This window comes from Cydia strobilella, chromosome 3 (genome assembly GCF_947568885.1).
Source record: "Cydia strobilella chromosome 3, ilCydStro3.1, whole genome shotgun sequence".
In the NCBI taxonomy this organism is placed as follows: Eukaryota; Metazoa; Arthropoda; class Insecta; order Lepidoptera; family Tortricidae; genus Cydia; species Cydia strobilella.
Window position 1 is genome coordinate 5,392,599 of NC_086043.1, and position 27,638 is coordinate 5,420,236.

Sequence of the window (27,638 nt, forward strand, 5' to 3'; positions counted from 1 at the left end):
TGAAAAGAAAAGGAAAACACGTTTTTATAATAAATAATAATTTCTATTTCTATTTAAATCCCCATGGAATTCTAAAAATAACCAGAAAACTTTTTGTGGATTGTATTGCAGAAGTTTTTTTTTTGGTAAAAAAGAACCCGCGCGCGGTACAAAGGCTGAATTATTGCCGCCGCCTCTTGACAAATTCTTGGCACCAGGGGTTTCTTTGTGCCTTTGTTTCCATTGCATGTGAAGAGAATGCTAAGTGTGAAAATTATACATCGTAGGAATATGTAAAATGGACTAAGGCCGTTATAAAGCGACGCTCCTTGGAATGATTCAGCCTGACTTTTAAATTTACCTATAGTAACCACACAACACAACAGTAAATGGGACTGCAGTAATGAATGGGATGGTATAGACAAATCCTGTACAATAGATATTTGTCATCAGTTTTAAAACACTGGCAACATTGTGCCATAAACAAGAGCCATAGAGATTTTTCATAGATTTTTGTTAGTTTTAAATTTAATGGCGCCATACATCCCATGAATGGAGCAATTTTTAATTTGTTAGTAATATTGAAACCAATTGCAGTATCTATAATTAAATACATGAAAAACATAAAAGACAAATAGGCTATTCAATTTTTAACGCATAAAGCCTGCAAACCGGTGTTGGTGAAAAATAAATAAATACTCCAAATTTTTCCTTAAATGTTCCATGATTGGTGCCGTTACTATATGTGTTTGTGCACCGTGCGCACGTTTTAATAATTGTAAACAGTGCTCTAGTCTCTATCGTACCAATACATCAGTGCGAGCAAGACGAACTGCGATCAAGTTTATGCAGTCGCGAACGTAAACGTCGTGTGAACTCATGGTACAGATGTAGTGCATAATTATTTTCCATCGTATTTTCACGGAAATATACGAACGTGTCTTGCTATTAGTTCCCATTCTATTCAGTCAGTCTCGTCTCGGTAGAAAAAGTACTGAGGTTGACTGAAGTATAGTCTGTTCTTTTATTCCTTAGACTAAAATGACATTTCATGTGTTGCTAGTTTTTTACGTCTTATAAATAGTGATGTGTAACCGGTACTAACCGAAAATAAACTATTGGGAGGTACTTATATTTGTTGATGAAGTGTCTGTAACACAATGAATGGATAATCCGTGACGTGCTAAAACTGGACACTAGGAGAGGTAATAAAAAGGGTAAAATTCGCCGCCGCAAAGTCGCGTTCAGTTTTAAAATAGGGCCGTGTCGTACAGCTGCGTTCGTTCGTGGCCCTCAAAATGGTCTCGCCGGAAGATCAGCGCTGACTTTTGGGTTAGCATTATGCTGAGGCGGGACCATTTCGTGGTAAACTATTTATTTTTATATTTATGTTTCTTTGTAGTTTTTATACTTTTTTATATTATAGTTTATCACAAATAAATGCGATGATTTCTGATTTCTTAAAATAGTGTAGGTAAAAATGCCATAATATTGAGGTATTTAGAAATTTTGTATCTAGGTCTATACACAATATTTCTAATATTTCAAAGCGATTCTACATAGCGGTCTACATACCGCATATTGCTATCTCAGCGAAATTACTAACAAATGCGTAAAGCAATAAAATACGAGTCAGTACACGTTCGTACCAAAATCAATAACAAGTTTTTAATACTTGAGTAGATTAGTAGTCAGTAGATTTTATTTATTGTTTATTTCCTATAATGTAGCGAGTCGATTTCATTTATTGTTTATTTTGAATCTAAAATAAATTTAATATTTACCGGTTATTCACCAAACCGTAATCGAAGATCAGCACTTTGTTTGTTTTAAGCTGGCATTATTTCTACGTTTGACATTTGTGGTTGTCATTTTAGTTTACGGAATAAAAGAACAGACTATGGATGGTATAGTTAGGCTCTGGGACATAAGGCAACAAATAACCCGACCAAATTACGTAGGTTGTTTTTGGTAGTATTTCGGTGTATGGTGGCGCCGCCTAATTACTGTTTTTTGATAGACACTTTTCATACATAGAGATTTGGCTCCTTTATATAGTCTCCATGGAACAGACTTTAGCATGACAAACACGAACGTTTCAGAGAAAATAATTACGATGGAAAACAATTATGCACTACATCTGTACGGTTATATAGATGATAGTTGATGAAATGTAATTTGCGTCGTACTTTTGAACGATTTGTTAGGAAAATATGTGTATATTATTTATATTTGGTCATCCAATATATAGGTACATACAATATGACAATGGGACAAATAATTTAAATGGACTGGTTTAAACTCTCCACAATACAGGCAAATATCGTTTGTCAATTTTCGTATGCCTGATGGGTATTAGCGGTGCGTGGGTTGGTCAAATGGTCACGGCTTTATTGTTGGTTGCTTATTTTTATTATTTCTTTATACACTTGACGTTCTTGTTGTGAATATGTGCTATTTTTATATAAAAATAATTTGAAATAAAACTACGAAAACGGATTATATCGCGTATATTGAATTTATATTACATCCCCACGTTTCGAACCCTTTACAGCGTTCGTGGTCAACGGTTGACGGGGGTGGAGTTTTATTTCATGAGTAACTATCGCGGTAACCGAAGACAATATTAAAAATAACTTGTAATTTCCAATAGAAATGAACATATCTAATCAAATCTATAGGTGACATTCGAATGGGCACTGCAGCTACATTACTGTTGCGACATTACTGCTACGGCTGCAACGCGGGCGTTGTGTCTGCCAATTTCATTGATATGAGTGACGGATTGAAAGTCATAATCGCGGCAGTAATGCAGCGGCGAACTTCACTCATTTTACCAAGGAAATTGACAGATAGGTACGCTACTGCATTAATGTTGCTACAGTAATGCAGCTGCAGTTAAATCCGAAAGTCACCTTTAAGGTGACTGTCCAATTGTAACTGCCGCTGCACTGCAGTTGCGACGTTACGCGGTGCCGCACTACTGTAGCAGCACGACTGCGGCTGTTGCGGCGTGCAGTCGCGACAGCGTTCGTTGATGGCTTGTCAATGTCAAGTCATATAATGTCATACGTACAAATAAAATACTAATTTACTTTTGTATTTTTTACGTGAAGAAGCGAGTGACGATAATGCTACATGCTACATGAAAAAGAAGACCAGTTTGCCTTTCTACAGCTTTAAGGCAGCTACGCAATATTAATAAAAAATCTGATATTTAATGGTGATCCTTTATTCAGATAATATTGCCGATTAAATGAAAAGCAATTCAACATTGAATGAGACTTAATAATTGACGAAATACAATCAAATTACTCAAATAAAATTAATGCAGAGGAAAAATTATTCTTAACATTAAGGTAAGTTCACAATGTGAAATTTTCTTCCCCATCCTCTTGCCTAAATGCGTGACCACCGCACACAGCAATCCGACGGAAACGGGACTCATGGAGTTCGTGATATATACGGGGGGAGTGCGCACTTGATCCACCTGCATCACGTATTATAGGTACTCGGCCGTCAGAAACGTGCGGGTGGATTTAGAAGTCTGTAATAAACGTCCCCTCAAAACCATGCCAGGTAGGCTCTTTTAGCAGGCCTTTTATTGATTTCTGCAAAGTGATTCGTGGGTTCTGGAGATGACGATGCGACACGTAAGAATAAAATTATCCAATGGTGGGCAGGCAGTCGTTCGGTGTTAGCAAAATATTACAGATTTATCTTTCTAAGTATCCATATTAAGCCAATTTTACTTTCCTTAGGTACCAAACAGTGAAGTATGATGAATAAAATAATTTGTAATTTACACTTCATATTGTCCAGTTGCAGGTGTGAATGGGCGACGGCACTCTATGATATGACCGCACCATCCATATAAAACTTGACGGGCGAGACAAGAAATCCTTTATGAAGAAAGATATTTCCCTCGCCTTGGCCGATAGAAAGAACTTTTAATAAATTAATTTGAATAATAAATGGTTTCCTCGTGTTGGTGTGAAGAATTACGTGTTGCACTGTAACACAGTTTGTTTAACCCTCATGCCTTGAGACCTCCGCAACTGTCAATATTCTAAATTTTAAACCATTCGCTTCTCTCGTGGTTCAATTTTGTATCGTTTCGTATGTTTGGATATCAATATGTTACCATGAGGTAATAACCCTTTAATGCTCAAAATTTTTTTTCTATTATTTTCTGGTTTCAAGCACTTAAATGAGTTCTTAGGGGTAATATAAACTACAGAAAAATAAAAATAAAAATATTTTGTATATGTTCTTCTAGAAAACATATGCTAAGAATACTTGACGTTGCCCGACTTTCACCATATGACCATTTGCCACCAATGTCCAGTATTCTTGACATTGCGCATGGTTTAGAGATAATAAATAAATAACAGATTTATAGTTTTTTATATAAAAAGCTATTATTGAGCAGCATGAAAAGAGTAGAAACAATTTCTTTTTGCTACTGCATAATCTCAATTTGCATTTTAAGCCATGTTCGTGTATCCTTTTTGCAATACCTACACTACATCTTCCGTATGAGGTGTACACTGGTAAGTGTCGTGTATTATCCTATACTGAACTACAGGTAGAGGTCTTGGAACTACTGTTGCTTTTCTGACAGGTACAATCGCATTGGATGGCCCAGCCCTGTTTTTGTAGCAGCTCCAATGGTAGTTGTACTTTAGTGGCATAGTCTTTTCAGTAGCTCCTACTTGTCGCCGATACAACAACCAGACATTATTTACATATAGATCCAGGACCTGAGAAAATATAGCCGTATACTAGCGCTTGGTTTGTGTTTGTGACCGATATAGGGCCACCAACATATCAGCTAAATCAACACCTACTCCCATATGAGCGTTGTATACTGTTTTACGGTCTGGGGGTAGTCTACGTTGACTCGGGCTTTTTCGACTTTTGAGTATCGTCGTATGTAGTCCCACTCGCAGCCTTATGGCTTGTTCTACGAAAATCTGGAAATCCAAAACTGGAAACCTCATTCGCCAATTCCACGATGGTATGAATGCACAGGTTCAACATGAAAACGAACAGTGTAAGGAGATCCAGGTTACAGGCGAAGTGACGCTGGGATGTGTCATGGGACCTAAATACACTCTTTGCCATATACTTCTCAGTGGTGATGAGAGACGCTTTAAAGTGTTGTAGCAACCAAATGTGAGGACTGAGAAAGGTGTCTTTGACATATCAAGGTTCAGGGCGAAGTCTAAAGTGCGATGAGTCTCCATATTAGAGATACTATACGCTGACGACGTATGCCTTATGTCTGACAGTATGGCGCATCTCCAAAGCTACGTGGACGCATTAAACCGCTCTTGGCAACAATTCGGCCTGGTAATAAGTGCTTCCTAGACGCAAATCCTAAAACAACTACCCCGGGGAGTTGAATCTGATTCAACACCGCTAAATCTAGATGGGAAACCACTAGATGACGACACTGGCTTCAGAAATACGGCGCTGCCAATTTCGGGCGACTAACTGATCGTGTGTATATCCCATGATATCAAACTCCCACCTAACCCTTATAATCCCAGGTCTCCTGTATGGCGCAGAGACATTATGGTGCCTGTAAAAGCCAGATATCAAAAGACTAGACACGTACCACCTAAGATGCCTAAGATCTATACTTAGGATTTAATGGCAGGTGCCATACTACGAGGTCCTGCATCGTTTCCGGGATGTACGGCATGGAGACACTATTCATGCAGCGTCAGGTCAGGTGGTATGGGCATGTTCTCCGAATGGACGATCGCCGCTTGCCTAAACCTATATTCTACTCAGAATTAGCAGAGGGTAAGCGGAAGCACGGTGGTCAGTGCCTCCGATTATAAGGATGTGCAATTGTGCAAACGTCACCTAAACGCGTGTGCTATCGATCCTGCACGTTGGGTTGGGAGGAGCTCGCTGCGAAACGGCCATTTTAGCGGCCTACCACCTTTGAATCCATCAAGCCGTGTATGTTGCTTCTTCTCTCATATTAACCTTATCTTCGCAATGTTAAAATTACTTAACAGCCCAACAAGAATGTACTTTATTAATAGCGGCGCAGTGCTAAGAATGCTTAACATGCGTTACACTAAGTACATTTCTAAGAATCTCGCGAAGCTAAGCATTCTTAACACCTATAATGGTAACCCAGTCCTGTCTTAGTTAAGTTTCCATTTCGTTAGAAAAACATAAAAACATAAAGCACATACCCTCAATAACACGTGGTAATAGTATTTCAATAGACATTATAGGTATAAATATTTTTAAATATTTTATAATTATCTTACGTCCTACGGTCGATTGCTGTCGCAGCACAATCTTGCCACTAACTGTCAAAATACGTGTGCATTGGTAATGGCTTCAGTCGTCAAAGATGCGTTAGGTTTCAAACTATCATTTTATTAAAAAAAGTACTGGGTTTAAGTGAAAATTACGTTGCAATATTTTTTTGATTCTGGTGTAAAGTATTCTTATCATTGCGAATTAAAGGGTTAAATAACATCTTTGCCCCTTGTAATAAAAATAAATGATTGCTTCTTTTATTTAGATCAGGAATGGCTTTGCAATGACAAAATGAGAAATTGTCACCATAAACGACATTATATAATATGATATATTACAATACAATTACAGTTGCCAGGAATATTCGGCAACTATTCGGTATTTGGCCACTTTGCCGGATATTCGGTATTCTATTTGCCTCTCTATCGCTCGTGCCCTATCGAGCTTATAGCTATCCTCGCAAAACTACGAAAAAATAAAAGAACAGTTTATTTAATGAATCTATAAATAATATCGTCGTATTATTTGAATCCCTAAATTAATAATCTCAAAATACGCTAAATTTGTGAAAGCTGATTCCACAAATCTGCCTTAAGTATATACCTTAGTTTTATTGGATGTATATAATGTACAAATTTCTAGAGAAGGCGGAGAATGTAAAGTTATAGCAAGAATAGTGCCTGGGCGTGGGCATAGATTTAATAATAAACTATACAATTATTTTCTGGATCAACAAGAGTAGAACCTAAATCAACTTCAACTGAATGCTACTAAACAAAGCCCTCAATGTCAACCTTACGTGCAGAACATGTTGAACATATAATGTATACACTTTTTTGGGAAACAGGTTTTTCGTAAATTAATAAAAAAGTAAAAAATAAGACAATTTTTATTTTTCACAACTCTTTATTAACTTTAGTTTTGTCCGCCATGATCGTGATATCAGCAGCTTGAGCCTTGAACTGCAACTTGTAGGTACCTGGAAATTAGAAATTATCTTTTCAGTTTCATGTTGTATTTTGAATATAACTATGTATTTTTGTATGTATATGATTTATTGCTTGCAAGTTACATATATGTATGTCTGTTTGTTGAATTTAACTTCAAATCAGTAAAACGGAGCTAGTAGCGGACAAGCTGTGTTAAACGGTTTGTCTTTAGATATTCTGGCCACATCATCACAGAAAATAAATAGGTAATAGTGACCCGACCACCAAAATGGACTTTTAAATATTCGTAGTAAAATAATATTAATTTTATACTTACATCGACGTGATCCTCACAGCAATATTGTGTGTAACACTTGAAGTATTCCATTCCACATTTACTTCACGACAACACCGTCTTTCACGTAGGTCTTCGCGGACTATAATTTTTGTAAATCATTCCCACAAGTGGAAACAAGGTTTTTGATATATTAAGCAATCAAAATCTACTGTTTAGGTATTAAAAATTATAAATCAAATCGTAAGAAACTAGCGGTTTAACTGAATTTTTTTATTATGACAATTGATGACAATGACATCTTTGACAATTACGTGAGTGACGGATTTATTTATTATGGTTCGATAACTTTTACTATACGATGACATTATTATATTCAGCCTCGCGAGAAGGTCAAAGGTTTGTTGAAATATCTTCAATCCTCGATTATTATATCGCAGCAAATGTCGGAAACTGTTTAAAAACCTAATATCTCGAAATGGTTTTCGAAATAGAACATTAAAAAAAAAATTACAATCCTAATTAGAGATTGGATTTTGCAAGTAGTGAGTGAGAAGTGCGACTGTGTGCACGTTTTCCCCCGCAAAAATGGCAGAACGATTTGTACGGTAAGATATCGCTTGGGCTCCTCCCTTCCGACGTGTCGGAAGCCGGTGTTGCTCGAAGGGTTTGCCAGACTATAGTTAACTTCCGAATTTGACACTCTCTTTTTCGGACCTATCATTCTAGTTTCCTAACTGGCTCTGTGATACTCGTATGGCTCAATATAGATTAGCAAAAAAGTTTACAGTAGTACTACAGTCGCCATCAGATATGTCGGAGCGACCGAGGTGCTAAATATATCTGAACATGCACTCTAGCGCCTTGACAATAAATGCGTGTTCAGATATCTGTGAGCTCCTTGGCCGCCCCGATATATCTGCGATATATGGCGACGGTACCATCGGGGTTGTTTATCCGTGGGTGTAATAACTCCTTAGAACGTAGTGGTTATATCCTCTTTGCTTATAACTACTAATATCTGTGATCAAAGACAATTCAGTGCAGGTGACAGATTTGACGTGCGGTCTGCAGCCGCAGTTGCAATAATACACCAAATACGCAAAAATGGCCATGCTACGTGCAGTCGGTCTCGTCATTCATTTTACTATGGAAATTGACAATAACACCGACGTGTCGGAGCAGTAGTGCAGCTGCGGTCGGGAAAACGTTAAAATCACCATATTACGTGCAGTCGATATCGTCATTCATTTTACTATGGAAATTGACAATAACACCGACGCGTTTGGGCCGCCGCAGTAGTGTCGGAGCAGCAGTGCAGCTGCGGTTGGAAACGGACAGTCACCTTTAGGCGACGGCCTGACCTGCGATGTGATTCTGTAAATAGTTTATTATTTACTGTTTACTTTAATTATACCTATATTTTGCCACATTATGTATTAATAAAAAATAAAAAATAGTACCTTCATCTAGATAGATGTTGTTGTCTATCTTACTGTGTTCTTGACTTAATTTACCAAACTTGATAGGGTTCCCTAAGTATATCTTTTTTCTACTAAGTTATCCTCGTGTCCGCAAACTGGAAGCTAATCGGATAAGAATCTTGTTACTTTGAGGGCACACGAAGAGATTAAAAAACAACCGGAACAAGTAAAGCTTACAGTAACTACAGCTTTGCTAACACGTATGTCAAATGGATAACTCGTACACATACGTCATTTTTGTAGTGTAATGTTGGTGATGTAGAAATTCCCGATCCCCAGATCACTTGTTTAACTAGAGTAGACGCGAATAACACAACTGGTTTTCACCAGTTTCACCACACATGTGCACTGCCAAAGCATGAGAGCTCAACTATTCATTTCAGTTTCGTCCATTTTTACGACCTGCAGGGGACATGGCTTTATCGACGTGACTGATAAGTGTCACCTTAAAAGGTGATACAATGTGATTGAGTAAGACATTAGACAGATACTGTTATTATCACGCTATCACGTAGTCCACGTAGACAAATAAGACCACTATGCTTGTACTGCACTAATGAAAATGATTATATAGAGATTATTGGTGAATAACCTATATGTTTTTACGTACAATGATAATTATATAAAATCGCTAAGTGGTTCGGCTTGCAATGGAATATTTTAAAAGTAGAATTACACGTGTGGTGATCGCGAGTCTTCGTAAACACGGAGTCTTTGAGGGGTGGTCTATGCCCCGACCGAACGAGTCAATATATACGTTGGACCTTTATTTCAAAAGCCGATGTTTCGGCGTACTCGCTTGATTTGTGAAGCGAAATGTCCTAAATAGGCCAAGCAATAAGAAGGTATAGAGGGAAATGCTAGGAACACAATTTTTGACTTCGTAGCTTCGTAGCTTCGTAGCTGGGTAAAAGATATATTATTAAAAAACAAGAAAACTAATTTCAGCGTTTTTGAAAATTCATCCCCTAAGGTGGTGAAAAAGGGGTTGAAAGTTTGTATGGAGATCGCAAATTTTATCAAGTGTGGGGCTTGAAACTTTGTACATGGGCATATTATTAGAATACGAGAAAAGTAATTTCAGCGTTTTTCTAAATTCATCCCCTAAAAGGGTTAAAAAGGGGATGAAAGTTTGTCTTGGGGTTAAAATTTTATTATAAGCTAATTTCAGCGTTTTTAAAAATTCATACCCCAAGGTGGTGAAAAGGGGGTTGAAAGTTTGTATGGAGATCAAACATTTTATTGAGTGTGGGACTTGAATTTTTGTATAAAGGCATATTATTAGAATAGAAGAAAAGTAATTTCAGCGATTTTAAAAATGTACCTCTTAAAGTGGTTAAAAAGGGGTTGAAACTTTGTATAGGGTTCCAATTTTATTTTAAGCTAGGAATTAGAAGCTTTGTAAAAAGGTATTTCATTAAAAGAGTAGAAAACCGACTTCAGAGTTTTTAAAATTCATCCCCCAAGGTGGTGAAAACGGGGTTGAAAATTTGTATGGAGATCAAACATTTCTTTGCGTGCGGGACTTGAATCTTTGTATAAAGGCATATTATTAGAATACAAGAAAAGTTATTTCAGCCTTTTTAAAAAATTCATCCCGTAAATTGGTTAAAAAGGGGTTGAAAATTTGTAGGGGTCCTAAATTTGAAATTTTGAAACTTCGTAGAAAAATGTTTAATTAAAAGGGAAGAAAACTCATTTCAGCATTTTTCAAAATTCATCCCCCAAGGTGGTAAAAAAGAGGTTGAAACTTTGTACGGAGATCAAACCTTTTTTTGAGTACAGGACTTCAGTCTTTGTATAAAGGCATATTATTAGAATACAAGAAAAGTGATTTAAGCGTTTTAAAATATTTATCCTCTACAGGGGTTAAAAAGGGGTTGAAAGTTTGAATCCATTACAAATGCTTTGAAACTTCTTAGAAAGGCATTATATAATATTACAAAAAAAGTTATTTCAACGTTCTTAATAATTCAACCCAAATTCAAAGAGGTTTAAGAAGGGGATGTAAGTTTATATGTGATTCAAGTTTTCGTTCAAGCTAGGACCGTAAAACTTGGTAAAAGGGCATTATATTAAAATAGACGAAAACTGATTGATAAAGTTTGCATCGGGAGCGATTTTTTTTTTTTAAATAGTGGACTTGAAAATCTAAGTGTTGAGAGGGATTATATCGAGAACAATTATTTTCAGTTAGGGGCTTGAAACTTCGTAGTTTGTGAAAGACAAATTTCATGCGTTGTATAATTATTAACAAATGATTAACCGTCCCTACTGATATCTTTTGCTGCATAATGTTCTATGCTCATGTAAAATATATAACCACCAACATACAAATGCACGCGTACGAAGTCGCGGGCAACAGCTAGTATATATACAAATACCTATTATTCACCTAATGTCTTCGTTACAATTTCATTTACTTTAAAAGACCTTGCGCCTACTTAATCTTTCTGGTTTAGCCCATTGGTAGAGAATACCTTAAGGCATTAAGTCCGCCATTTGTATTATCATGTGCAATAAAGATTAGATAAATAAATATCAATGCAGAAACCTGGTTGTACTTCCCCAAATCTTGTAAAAGGTTAGTTTTTCGTAATTATGAGTGGGGACATGGGGACACAGGACAAATCTTTATGTCAATTGCGAATAACTCTCCACAACTATCGTGACAATAACCTTGAAAAAAAAGCTCAATCGAAAACGTCCCAAATGAATTTTTGAAGGTAGACTGAGCATCTGCGGTGATTGATCTAACTGCGGCCTCGTCGATACTTCGATAGTGACTCGTTTATCTGGTATCCGGTCATGTGGCCTGGTATCCATGTTGCCAAGTTCGCTTGTAACTAGATAGCAAATATCGCTTGTTCCTCTATTTTCTATTCTTTAAACCTACATAACTTCGTCTCTTAGATTGGTATACGTTAGCTCAAACGTTACACGTTACGGCAGACGTTAGTTACGTTAGCGTCAGAGACATACACCGGACCCACGACAGTGGCTTGGAGAGCACCGGTGAAGAGTGTCTACAGTCGTCGCGTGAGTCACGTCCTTCTGCCATGAGGATACGACAAAGAAGAAAACGACGTTAGCTCATCATGAGTACCGGGTATTACAAATGTGTAACAAACGGCGCGATTCGGGAAATGATTTAGAGATTCACTAGATATAAAACAGTAAAGATATGTGAAATTCCACGGCAAAAAGGTACCTTATGGCGGATGGCGCTTACGTCGCCATCCAATATTAATTAGAGCGGCGATAATAATAGCGTAAGCGCCAACTGCCATAAGATACCTTTACCCGTGGGACGTCACATATCTTTTCTATTTCATATAATATAGTGAATCTCTAATTCATTTCCAGAATCGCGCCGAAAGGCTATAAATATTATCTTAGTATGAAGAATTCAAATATATATATATATATATATATATATACTTATACATACTAACAAGATATATCCAGTGGTACTACGTAAAAGAAATTAATAACTAGCTTAAATCTAAAATAGGCATTGTACCATACAAACTTTCATCCCCTTTTTAACCTCCTTAGGGGTTGAATTTCTCAAAATCGCTTCTTATCTCTTGTACACATTATAAATGTAACCTGGTGTGCAAATTTCAACTTTCTAGCTTTTGTAGTTTCGCCTCTGCGTTGATGAGTCAGTCAGTCACGACACGTGCATTTATAGATGTGCATGAAAAATATTGTCTCATAGTTGATATACCTACCTCATAGGTAATGAGATGTAGGTATTCAAAAGTTCCAATTAAGTATATCGTAATATCATAACGATGAAACAGAACCTAACAAAAAAAAACAAGTGAACTTAGCACCAAAACGAGTATTATCCGGATGCCCATTGTGTGGACATTAAGTATCTAAGCAGGGCACATAATCCTAGAACTAGAACTGAAGAAAATGATATTGTTACTGGTTTTAAATTATGTACAGCCGAAGAAACAAAAATACCTATAAAATGTTTCATTACACGAGTACCGAGGCAGGCGTTTATCGAATTACCGCGCCACTATCGACATGTTCGTATTGTTCGTTGCCAGCAGATAAATCCTTCTAGATAAGACTGTCCTAGAGCTGAAGGAAATTTTTTAGTTGAGGAAACAAAATGATCTAAAAAGGATTTCATTACACGAGTGCCAAGGCCGCGTGATCTGCCGAACACACCATATCGGATTACCGCGTCAATACAGTATCGACATCGCCGTTGCCCGTAGACCGATCAATCACCGGCCGGCGCATGGTTCTATAGTTGGAGGAAATTGCGTTGTTTATGTTCTTAAAATTTTAATGTAGCAAATATTAATACCCATGAAAGGAAATTTTATTTTTATTATATTAATTACGTTTCATTATATTGCGTTGTTTATGTTCTTAAAATTTTAATCTTATTTATTTAATGATCTAAATAATTATTATTAATTATATTTAATTTAATTTTTTAATATAGCAGATAATAATATTGCCTACCCATGAAATTAAATTTTATTTTTATTTTATTAATTACGTTTCATTATATCAATCAACCAACGTGGAAATGAATAGAAGTGGGATAGAAACTCAGTTGACTGTTCACGTGGTGAACAGATTAAAAAGGGGGAAACATTTTATAGTCAAGTGGACTACTCAGCAGCAGCAGGAAAGCGGATAATTGAAAACCAGTGCTTGCCGCATTATGCTGAGTGCGATGTTTACCGTCTTCTCTCTCGTTGTGTACACGTGCACATTACAGGATTTACAGGGATATAACTGCGGACCACTTCGTTTGTTCGTATATTTCCCTCTCTATTAATAAGGGGGTTCGTTTGTAACGGTTTGGGTGCGGACCTTAAAACCGGTAACATCCGGTCGCGTCGTGTAAAAAACACGAGTACCTACATAGGTTGATTACATACATACATGTTGCCTAAAACCGTAATAATAAGATGCGCTTAAAAAAGCACCAAGGGCCCCTTAATTACCGCATTTCTGACAAAATGTTTGCTTAGGAACGTCCATTCTTACGTCGGAATGTCCGCGCCGAGTTTTTAGCCAGCCGCCGGCTCGGGGCTATTTAAATTAATTCTGCGTACATTTTTACCTCTATTAAGGTTTCGTCGGATTAGTTTTTGGCACGGATTTACATAGAAGAGTGCATCCTTTTTGGGCATTATGTAGTAGGTATTTGGGTTTTTGGGCATTTGGGGTGTCCTTTTTAAGTCTAAGTAAACAGGTTCTCAGAAATGCTGTACCTAGAATCCCTAGTATTCCGAGAGTAGGTATTACTTTGATAGTCTTAATACTCGTAACTTAAAGGATATTTCGATTGCTTCCCTTCATACTGCCTAAACTTAGGCCGTTAACTCTAACGAGTGATATCATAATGTGATCAACTCGAGATCAATTAGGTATAAACTGAAATAGATAACATACACTAAAGAAAAAAGTGATCAAGTCCACCGGTGGCCGAGTGGTCAGGATGTTAGCCGCGGAAGCTGAAGACGCGGGTTCGATTCCCGCGTCGGCCACCGGTGGACTTAGTCACTTTTTCTTTAGTGTATGTTATCTATTTTAGTTTATATGTTATAATACACTACTTAAACAAATCAAAAAATATTTCACAAAATAATTTGATCTGTTCCCTATAGTATAGTAAACCGTAAAGATAAAGATAAAGAAAGTTTATTATTCAAGTAGGCACCTCTGCGCTGAAATAGTTATTTGTTATACAAGGGTGCAAAGTTGTATTTAACCCGCGAGTGTGGAATTGATACACGAGCAAGCGAAAGGATTCTATAATAGAATCCTGAGCGTAGCGAGTGTTTCAACACACGAGAAGTAAAATACATTTGCACCCGTGTGTAACACAAAACTTTTCCCCTCACTATAGCGAGGAAAGTGCAACATTTACAGGCGTTAGATCATCTTCATCACTGGAATCACTAATTTTTTTACGATAATACGATATTATAACAGAAAACTGGAAGTTGTGCATTTTTACGTGTCGGAGCCGGTGAGAAATTTTTTGTTGACAATGACATTTCTGACGATGCGTTTTGAAATTGCATCGACTCAACTTGTGCGTTCAGAATTACATTCAACATCATTTAAAAAACAAATGTTTCTTATGGAATTTAAGGTTTATGACTTAAAATCATTAAATAAAGCCAAATTTGGTATTTTTTATTTAATTCTCAAACCATTTATTTAATGATAATTAATATCGAACGAACCATTATTATGAGCGTTTTACGTTTTGTTATCTGTCAAAAGCTACTTAAACACGCTCCATCCAAGGTCAAATTACTTTCCCCACTAGTGGATAAAATGCGTTTTTCCCCGCTTGTTTTAAAGGATAAAAGACTGCTTTCCGAGCTAGTGAGGGGAAAAGATTTAAATCCCCCCTCAATTAGAGGATGGTATCCGTGACGTTAAAATCCATATATAATGTATAATTATCTAACAAGATCTTGTCTTTTCAGTATGTGTCCCAAGTGGTGAACCGCAGCTCTGTGGTAACGTTCCCCGTGCCCACGGAACCCCCAGGCTCCCGGAACCCGGCGCCCGGCGTGTGCCTCCCCGTCATCGTCAGCTTCTGCCAACAGCACCGTGTCTCCTACAACTTCACCATCTTCCCTAACTACATCGGTCATTTTGGACAGAGGGACGCCCAGCAGGTAAATCGTAAATTAAACCTATATTATGGTGAAGTTATTAGGTTTTCGGAATATGCGTGGAAATACAGGTAAAAAAAGCCGTCTGTGCGGAACTGATATGGTGTAAAACCATCACTGATTTGCTGATGTAAAATATGTATTGGGACGGAGGAGCAAGTAACATACGTAAGCTAGTTGTAAGTCTGATTCTTTATCTCGCTACCGACACATATAAGTATGTGTATGACAGCAGACACAGAAGTTTTTGTGGCAAAAAATCCCATCAAAAACATTACATGTAAAAAGATGCAAGTCTCGCAACGTAGTTCTTCTACTACAAAAAAGTTTTGAGATGTAATGTGAAACCAAGTCGATTATTTTAGTCAGTGCCAGGGGGTGTTAAAACCGTAACAATATTAGATACCTTTATTTTTTTAATACACACATATAATGACTTGGCAATCGCACGGCTACATAGTCCATGACAAGGATAATTCGTCAACTATTTAAAATAATCATAATTGAACATAGCGCTAGCCCTGATGACATGCAGTTTGAGCAATACACATACAAGTAAAGCATTGTGTGCGATTGCCAAGTCATTGCATGTATTAAAAAAATAAAGGTATTTAATATTGTTACGGTTTTAACACCCCCTGGCACTGACTAAAATAACCGACTTGGTTTCACATTACATCTCAAAACTTTTTGTAGTAGAAGAACTGCGTTGCGAGACTTGCATTTTTTTACATGTAATGTTTTTGATGGGATCTCATCTCTTTTTGTAGGCAGTCCTTCTTTTCGTATACCATACCCATACCATAATCATACTATGTATACACATATCATAATTATACACATCTTAATTCATACTCACATCGTACAACGTAGTGTACCTATACTTAACCTAATAATTGTAGGAACTGCAAACGTAACTTTGATATCGCATATGTTTATATAGGATTACAAACTTACTTGTGCAGTTATTAAGTCTTTAAAACATGACTGATATTGCAGTATTTTTAAGTTTTTATTGACTTATTACGCTAAAAACTAATTACGTTTCAAATTTGGGGCATGTGGGTCTGCTAGAAGTACCTTAGAATTACGATGATCGTGAGTGAGTGTGTCAGTGACAAAACTAAGGAACTTTGACATGCAATAATTCTTAAACTACATGTTCAAATTACATGTTATTGACAATATATCTAAATCATATTATGCTCTATACGTCACTGAAAATTCAGGGTTCTAGCTTTAGCTATCACAAAATTACAGGACGTTGAAAATGGCCTGAGTGGCTTCGAGAAAAGGATGGTACGGCCGTGCCTCTTTGTTTTGCTCGACTTGGCGGGGGCACTGCCGTGCCTCCAGATAAAATAAAGTGATTGACAAAATGAGATATCGACATGTCTGTTATCGATGTTACCTTAACGTTATAGATATTTTTTACGTTATAAGAAGCTAGTTATTACGATACACAACACGTTCGATATCTTCTTCTCTTTTGATATATTGGTAGTTTTTAATCATTTTGGCACGACTACATGTTGAAGTTTTAATTTTCAAGTACTAAATATATGTAATAAAGAAATTATGTACCGCTTTGTAATTGATTTGCATTCTTGAAATTTAGCGGTAACTTACCTACAGCAAGTATTAGCAGCCGTTACATCTTTTAAATATTTATTACTTATCGATAACAGATTTATCGATGTTTCATTTTCTCAAACACTCGTTTTTACCACAAAAACTTCTTATGTCTGCTGATTTGTGTTCACAGAGACACAGTATTTCTACCTTGATCAAGGTTACACTTTTTCGAGCTATGTTACATACGGGCACATAATTATTACGCTTGGATGTAGAAAAAATAAAGAACGTTGTACCTTTGCTAGAGGCTAATGAGATTTAGGGAGTATTCTAACATTGTTACGAAATATACGAAATATGTTACATAAGGAAAAAAACAAGCACACAAAGGATACACCCAAGCTTATACTTAATTTCCGTTCTCTAATTCGTTTCGTAAAATATTAAATAAAAGCCTTACAAAATTAACAAAATCCCTCCTTGAAACAGTTAAGCTTAAGAATAAGAATCTATAACACACAGAATAAAATAATCTACTCAAAAACAAGAATCTTATTACAACTCAACAATGTTTTCGTAAAATTTATCAATTAATAAGGATTTTGGAGTACCTAATTAATTAAAAGTTGCTCGCCTTATTCCACTTAGTAACAAGCTGGGCAGTTTTATGTTGTCTGTTAGTCAGTTTTTAACAAATAACCTTTTCAACACACTTGCTCAAAACGACGTTTTTATTCCACCGATTTTTGGCTCATAATCCTAGATATTAAACACGCGTGCTTTTTATACCACGACGGTGGCAAACAAGCATACGGCCCGCCTGATGGTAAGCAGTCACCGTAGTCTATGGACGCCTGCAACACCAGAGGTATTACATGCGCGTTGCCGACCCTTGCTCTTTCAGTGTATTATTCCACTCGTGCTTTTTCATTATATTATCCGACTGAGTTAAGAAGGTAACTGATTGGTGATTGCTAATAATATGCATGGAAAGGGGGCCTTCTTTAATTGGTCGGACTGGCGGGCACCGGCGCGCCCGACCACCTGCGCGGTGCGCGGCGCGCGGCCCGGCCGGCCCGCCCGCCGCGCCGCCCGCGGCCGGGGCGAGGGGCGGCCGGCAGTATGACAGATGCAACATACAATACTAACTGTTTTAACTAATAAAATTTGATTAATATGAAAGTTTCTTTTTTTTCTCGCAAGTGTCTTGAAAAAGGTCGTATGAAACGTGTGTGCATTGGTCATTACACACATCGGCTTTCTTATTGCGTGCTCGCTTACAGCTCGGGCGCACAATATCGCCTCGTGTGTAATGACCAACTTAGCACACTTGTATCATAATGTACTATTTTAATACGACTTCAAGTTTTTGTAAATATTAATTTTAAAGCGTCTCTTACACAAGAACGAACATAGTATTTTCGGACCGTGGCAATGTCTAAAAAAAAGATTTTCTTATTTTGGTTGCTTGCTATTTTCTGATCTGTTTGCATCTTGATTACAGGAGTAACAAGGATTATCATAATATACGTTTGTCATGATGTTTAAAGTCACTTTCTATTTATTAATATGACTAGCACAGCAGTTGAGCCTGCTTGATGTAGGTTGACATTTGAATAATTGTAGTACCGTTGGGTTGTCGTTCTTAAACGTGGAAACAGCAGGTAGATAAACACGTCGGTGGTTGCGTTCAATACTATCGGCTCGATTCGAACAATGCTTCTAAGAAGTCACAGCGATACGATACCAATCTGTCAAAAGTGACATTTCTTCAACCAAAAAACGTCACTTTTGACACTGACAGATCGGTAACGTATCGCTGTGACTTTTTAGAAGCATTGTTGTCTTCCGGTTCGAGCGCCATCTTGATAGTTAGCCTGTTTTTTGCTCATTAATATTGTTTAGTGTAATATCGATAGCTTATTATACAGTAACCTAATGTGGTAGTGTGCAGTGAATGGAGAATTAATCTTGAAGCGCGTTGCCATTTGGAGTCAACGGCCGGTAGTCCACATGCTTCTTGTAAAGTCCAGCTAATATCGATTTACAAGAGCTAACAAATCACCGTACACTGTCTTGTACAACCGTACAATTTTTGTCGTATTTAAAGCTCTTAATACCTTGATACTCGCGAAATAGCCCACTGGACTGAAACAATAATTTTAAAAGAAGAAGAAGCGTTGTTAGAATCGGGCCGTGTTACAACTTACAACCAAAGATCACGTGGCGGCATCAAATTTCAGATAGACGGAGGCGCGCGTGCCGACGCGACTCTTTCACGGCTTAGCGGCGCTCAGTTAATTATCTGTGGTCGATCAACGCTGTATGCAAAATGAGATAACTGGATAGGTTGGCACGCTCCAGATAATCTTGGAATTAATCTTTCAGCAACAGTACGCGATCGTGTGTTGTTTCCAGGAAGATGTACCTCAGTGCGGCCCTCACACCATTATTTACTATATATCAAATATAATGGCACTAATGTCCTATTACTTGCGGCCCTTTCCACCTAGCAACAATTTGGTCAGACATGTTCCATTCTTTTACTGCCATTAAACCCTTACCTTTAAAACTCAAAGGCGTAATAGCTACATAATTACGAAAACACCGATGAGAAACAAAAACAACCGATGGACTCATTATCCCAGTGTTCGATGTTCAGGAACATTCTAAACACGGCCGCCGATTGTCCTCTGACAAAGATTGATTCCCCTAATGATCGTTCGGTATTGTGACGGGGCCTTTAGAATACTGCTTATAAAATTGACAGGTGGGAAGGCGTAGGGTGGCTTTACAATTTTAATCGTATCATTACCTCGGCTTTTCCTTGGACAGCTTGCTATATAAAATTATTTTCAGATGTTTCCAATGAACTCAAGGAGATTATGGGCTTTTTTAAAAGGGAATGGGACGGCCGCATCTCAAAACGTAGTCTCCATTTTCCTCTTTGGATATTGAAATTATGGAAAATGTTTTTACAGATGTTTTTAATGATTTTATAGATGATAAAAATGCCCGTAGCTTAATTTTGATAGTTTGATAAAATTGTAACCAATATTTGTGTTTTTTAATGTGTGTGTGTTTTTTTATCTCTCTCTGTCTATCATACTAGTGTCCAGTAGAACTGACACAAGAGACAAGAGACTATCATGTTGCCATGTGAACGCAGTAAGAGAGCAATATTTTTCCATTGGTTTCGTGGTTGCTCATGAAATTATAATTATGTAAACGACGTATAAAAATATTTTAGAAACTACTAACCTAATTTGCGTCAAACAAAGTCGTTTAGTAAAAACTTAGTCCGTAACTCGGAACGGTGAACGCCAACGAAGTTATAATTTCCTGAATTTTATAGAAAACTTTAAACTTTTTCTCTGAATTGAATGGAAGTTTAGGAAATTACGCTCACTCGTTTTTATATTATTGATAATAAAATTAATAAAAAAAACCATGTATGTATTTATCTTTACGACTAATGATTTACTATTTACTCTGATTAAATGGTTGCAATTTATCCATATTAATATGTTGATACCTGTATATATAGGTATATGAATAGGAACACTATTGTAGTCTTTTTCAATATACCTACTATACCTAGTAGCTAATATATGTATAAAAAATAATGATACTGTTCTGGTTTGAATCAAGGTCATACTTTTAGTACTGAAAATAGGTGAACGTATAAAAACGATATAAATTGTTAAAATAGTTATTTGTTATACAAGGGTGCAAAGTTGTATTTTACCCGCGAGTGTTTTAACACACGAGAAGTAAAATACATTTGCACCCGTGTGTAACACAAAACTTTTCCCCTCACTATAGCGAGGAAAGTGCAACATCCACAGGCGTTAGATCATCTTCATCAACTGGAATCACTCATTTTTTTACGATATAATAACAAAAAACTGGAAATTCTGTACTTTTACGTGAGAAGTTATTAAATAAATTTTAGTTGACAATATTGACATTTCTGACGTATGAAATGTCAATGATGCGTTTTGAAAATGCATCGACTTAACTTGTGCGTTCAGAATTATATTTAACATAATTATTAAAAAACAAACGTTTATTATGGAATTTTAAGGTTTATGACTTAAAATCATTAAATAAAGCTAAATCTGGTATTTTTTATTAGATTCTCAAACCATTTATTTAATTATAATTAATATCGAACGAAGCATTATTATGAGCGTTTTACGTTTTGTTATCTGTCAAGCTACTTAAACACGCTCCATCCAAGGTCAAATTACTTTCCCAACTAGTGGATAAAATGCGTTTTTCCCCGCTTGTTTTAAAGGATAAAAGACGGCTTTCCGAGCTAGTGAGGGAAAAAAAATATATTTAAAGACAGCAATCATTTCAGAACATGTCCACAAAACTTCAAATTGAATACAATATAAAATATTAATTGAATATAATATTGTACAATTTACTTATACAATAGGGAATATTACACGAAACTCTGCGTAGGTGGCGCCACAATCGGGGGGTCTATCGCGAAACAAGAAAATCGAAATTTCGTTATCTAACATCTCTGTCACTCTTGCATATTCGAGCGATAAAGAGGCAGATAGCGAAATTTCAGATTCCCGGTTCCCGGTAGGTCCTCTGTAAACAAATGGCCTTGATGCATCAATGTCATATTTTATTATCTCTGAAAACTTGTCAAAAACCTGTTAAAGGTACAGTATGTATAAATTACTCTGTGGTTTACTAAAAAGGCTAGTGCTGCACTCTGGTGGCAGAACATTGCAGTAATATCCCCTATACTTTGAATTTAATACAAGTCCAGTGTTGCTACGAAAAATCTGGAACATTCACGAACAAAGATCTGGCAATTTCATATATTTTCATTAGGTGCAAGTGCAACCTTTGCCCGCCGTATAACCTAGAATGTTTGACATTCCCACTCTACGGAGCCTTACCGAGTACTGGCCAGTAGAGGGAAGACTAGCAAAATAGTTCAAGTTGGCCCTCGGACTATCTTATGTTGCTATATTATAGTTGGTCAAGCAAATCTTGCCAGTAGAAAAAGGCGGCAAATTTAAAAAATGTAGGCACGAAGGAATTTCGCCCATAGAAAATTTGAATTTCGCGCCCTTTTTTACTGAGAAGATTTGCTTGACCAACTATACACTTCACACTATGTTACAAAAAATTGGTTTTAACTGTTTTTTTACTGGAACATTGTGTTCATTCACAATACAATACAAATATTCTTTATTGCTTACCAATATGAAAAGGAACATGACATACACGCTAAGCACAATAACTGAAACTATGGTAGACAACAGGCGGTCTAATCGCTAAAGAGCGATCTCTTCCAGACAACCTTAGGGTAGTGGATACAAGTTAAAAAAAACCGGCCAAGTACGAGTCGGACTCGCGCACGAAGGGTTCCGTACCATTACGAAAAAAAAACAGCAAAAAAATCACGTTAGTTGTATGGGAGCCCCATTTAAATATTTCATTATTTTTTATTTTATTATTCTGTTTTTAGTATTTGTTGTTATAGCGGCAACAGAAATACATCATCTGTGAAAATTTCAACTGTCTAGCTATCACGATTCATGAGATACAGCCTGGTGACAGACGGACAGACAGATGGACAGACGGACAGCAGAGTCTTAGTAATAGGGTCCCGTTTTTACCCTTTGGGTACGGAACCCTAAAAACAAGTAATATATCAGCAAATTAGAATACTTGCTTGTAGTAAAAACATACAGCTATATGAAGATACTTTTTGCATTTTTAAATTATGTTTTTATTTCTTTCTTTTTATCGATCTGTTGATAATATTATGTAAATTGGCTTTACGAATAAATTGACTATGATTTTTTAAATAAATAAGTGACAATCATTTATGAGTTACGTATCTAGTTCACACACTAACATTGCACTGTTTTCCGAATACATTACTCACACCCGCACTCGCGTAGTTCATAGGAATACAGGGATTGCAAAGAATGTTCGCGCCAGATTGCAGCGCGAGCGGAGCAACGACTTGTATCCCGACGGGATAAATCTGAAACAATGTTCATCCGGCCCTCCGCGCCCTTCTTCAGTGTACTGGCATTTAAAACATCTTCCCCGAAATGATTCATTAGGAAGATTCATTTCGCAAATGCTTTATTACCCGTACAGCGTCTTTTAGGAGTTCCGTACTCGAAGGGGGCCAACAGAACTTTAATATCAGGTGTTGCAGGTGTCCATGGACGACGGTAATCACTTACCATCAGGTGACACGTCTGCTCGTATCATTCAAAAAACAAAGCTTACGCCGTATCCTACCTTTGAAGATTTTGCTTAATTGTCTAGGCCGTTGAAATTATAGCGTAATATATTGGTGTAAATAAAAATAGGGATTTATATACGAGTAATGTGTTTTATTCGTAGTATGTGGAGTTGTTTAGGTATCTAAAACGGTAAAATACAATAAAATCAAATTTAGTTAAGGCGAAGGTTACACGAATACACGCGCATCAGCATATTCTAAGATTCTGACAAGGCGCCGTGATCCTTTGCACGACATTTGTGACACACGCATACGTAAAATTGATAAAAAGATAACGTTGATTTATGTATGATTTCTGTATGAAGCAAAGTTTTTCTATTAATTTAGCGCAATATTCGAAAGTATATAAATGCGGAAGTATTTATGTAGTAATAGTGTGTAGTGACTAGTGACTTAGTTAAAGTCGATTGAATTTTGTATGAAAATAGGACCACCTTAAAGACGGCCGTCTTAAAACAACATGTTTGTATAAAACATGTACCTACAGTACGAAGCGTGTAACAGAGCCCTCAAAACAATAGCATAGCTTCCCTCAAACAAAGAGAAGCGAAAACAAACTCTTATAATAAGTAAACCTTTGTTAACAATAATTATCTCGGCAATAACAAGAATTAGCAAAATTTCTCCGTTTAATAATCAAACAAAGTTGTCAAAAGTCGTCCGCAACTTGTTCATTTATGATTTTAAACCAAAGTTGAAAATCAATTTCAGGAGGATCATCTCGTGCGAAATTAACTAACTGTTATATATACCTACACAAGTTACCTACTGTTTTTAACACGCGTTTATTTGGAAATTGCATCTGCTCTCTAAGTATGTACAGCCAGTATCAAACTATCAATAGTAGCGGATGAATCAACGTGCTAAAAGTTACCTATCTGCCACCCTAAAATATTTTTCCAAAATTAAATGAGATATGCGATCAAATTACTATCGCAGTCTTATTGTTCTGCATATAGAGACATATCTCTTTTTATTAAGTTATTAGATAATTCTAGATACTTTTGACGGGTCTTTATTGTTTGACATAATTATTGAAAGTCATAATGTAATGATTGTCATATTATCATTAGTCATAATTTGGTCTTTCTCAGAAACGCGTAACTTTTCAGGATTGTCATAAAACAAACCTAACCTAACCTAACCTATCTATACGATAACCCGAGACAAATCCTGAAAGTTAACGGTCTCAGAATTATGACGAATGAATAATGATAATATGACAATCATTACATTATGACTTTCAATAATTATGTCAAACAAAGGGACCCCACTTTTGACGCTTAGTCCGATCCGTTACTTCTGAAATGGACTATCCTTACAGTCCTTTGTCTATTTATCAATTACTCCTCGAGAACGCCTATTGAGCCCAGCCGCCATTTGGTTGCATTTCTTATTAGAATTACTTATTTACTAATAGTCATAGTATTATCAGTATTTTTAATCATAACTAAGGAAAAGCGGTGTCTCTCGACACAGCTAACTGGGCGGCTCTATCCCCTTACATCATTTTGTATCACTAATTTATTGAATGAATAATTTTGTATTTATTTTGTGTATTTGTATTCTTAGACGAGGAATTCCGTTTGCATTTCGTTATAATACGAATTTTCTCACATGATTTTTTCGGGCTCGGGCAGGCTTTTTTTTATCTGTTAAACAATAGTTATTTGTGCAACAAGAGAGGAAAGTTGGTTTTTCTTGCGAGTGTTTATTTTGAGTCCCGAGAAAGCGAAAGATTCTATATTTGAATCACGAGCGAAGCGAGTGATTCTAAGGTAGAATCTTGAGCGTAGCGAGGGACTCAAAAACACGAGATGTAAAATAACTTTGCTCTCGTGTTGCACACATAATTTTTCACCTCAGTAGTGAGAACATATTAAAGGTTAAAATGTATTTCGAATTACACAGAATAAACAGAAAAAAAAGTATTATAATATGTACGATACGATACGATACGATACGAGACCGGACCGGACCGGACCGGACCGGACCGGACCGTACCATACCATAAAAAAAATGTAATAAAAGTATGAAGTTCGTGGCCTTCACTAAATTAAAAAGCAACATTGTTTCACTCCCTGGAGTGAGGAAAGTCGCACTTTCCTCACTCCAGGGAGTGACGAAAGTAGGCTTGTTCGAGCTGCTGAGGTGAAAAAGCTTTTGTTTATTTTAAGAGCGGTCTTCAGCACGTGCCAAATCAGCCATGTCGTTTAAAAAGCAACTATCGCGATAATATTAAGGTTCAAATTTATGTGACAGCTCATTCAGAGAACTACATACTTATTAGGGTGGTATTTTCTTTGGAGATAACAAAACGTGTTATCTCCGAATGGGCTGTTTTATGAATTTGAACCATATAAATAGAATGGTAAATTTGCTTTTTCAACGTGCTTGTTCCCGTTACTTATGCCGGGGCTATTAGCAGTAAGCAGTGTTACCACTGCCCGAGCCCCAAAAAATCATCTGAGATTATTCATACTATACTGCATTGTCATTAAAATAACAAAAAAGTACTCAACTTTTGGTTCAATCATACACGACGAAGTGGCTGAAATTTAACATACAAGATTTGAATCCAATACTTATGCAAACAAACACTGTATATTAAATTATTATGTGTATATTTGATTTAAACAGTAATGATTATTATTATTGTCGTAGATAAAGCTCAAAAGCGTATGTAAAAAGGTTTGGAAAAAACTAAGTAACCCAGGGGTGCGAAACTCCGCGCTTCGGGTATTAAGCTCGGCTCCGTTCGGCTCAGCATTGCTCCGAGCAATTTTTAGGGTTGGCACAACTTGACGTCCCTTTGCGTGCACGACCACAGATAAGATAATGACTTGAATTTTGACAACCCTAAATAGCCGAAAGGGATAGTGCCATATATTAGAAAGGGAGAGCATGATTCGACCCTGAACCGCTGTCAAACTTCGGTTTTGTAGGAAGTTTCCTTTCTGTACGGTAGTACTATTATTTATTCTGTGGTTAGGCGCTTACTTTAGTGAACCTTTTGTATTTTCTCTATTGTAGATAAGTACTTTGTTCTGCCTCAATTCTAAATTTTGACCTTGATGTTTCCGAACAACAATAAGTTTAGTTGTTGTTAATGTTATTTTAAAATTAACACTGCTTTAGTGAAATGAAAGTCGCAAACTCTCACTGGATTTGCGACTTTCACTTCACTTAACATTAATTAAAACCCAACTTTGGGAACAAATCAAATTATTTCATTAAATATTTTGATTTTCGAGTATTAATCCTGCACCTAACAACCATCTCTTTTTAGCCCAGTGGTTGACTGGTAGAGAATGCCTTATGGCATTAAGTCCGCCATTTGTACTTATAATTTTATGTGCAATAAAGTTTAAATAAATAAAAAATAAATAAATTTGTGTCTTTAAAGTGACCACGGAGGTTTCGCGGTTTCGCGATTTCGGGGTTGGTCCCATAGTAAAAGTTACTCAGTATAATCCCAAAGTCTGAGAGATAAATATCGTTATCTCAATATAACAAATAGCGTTGTCCCTACTTACGTAAGTAAAACTTATAAGTGTGTTTCAGGCCTGAGACTAGGCGTCTCTGACCACGTACTGCTTGCCCTTAATATCTCGATATCTATGTTTGCCAATAGGCAATATAAAACACAATCGGCATACATGTACAACAATATAAATAAGTTAAACGATATCTATCCACTACTGTTGTATAAGTGTAAGATAGAACTCACTAATTGGCTGAAACAACTAAGTTATGATGATACAGAGTCATTATTGTAACGCGTAAATTATTAACTATACATAAATATATTGGCTGAACACATACGCTAATCCACACACGCGCGCACTCGCACACACCCACAGCACACACACAAACACACACACACACAAACACACACACACACACACACACACACACACACACACACACACACACACACACACACACACACACACACACACATACACACACACACACACACACACACACACACACACACACACATGCATTCATGCATAATACATATGTCCTTCATCACAAGCACAGTATTTAAGTAAGTAATTTAATTAGGTTAGAACATTATTTAATACCATAAATACCTAAAATATA

At 36.6% G+C, this 27,638-nt stretch overlaps 1 protein-coding gene across 1 annotated transcript in view; it reads left to right on the forward strand.

Annotated features, from left to right (window-relative positions):
- The window catches only part of LOC134755695 (atrial natriuretic peptide-converting enzyme), a 142,567-nt gene that overhangs the window by 67,098 nt on the left and 47,831 nt on the right, over positions 1-27,638 (forward strand). The window contains exon 7 of the mRNA XM_063692242.1: positions 15,464-15,658. Coding sequence (XP_063548312.1) covers positions 15,464-15,658 — 195 coding nt within the window. The remainder of the gene's footprint in view (positions 1-15,463; positions 15,659-27,638) is intronic.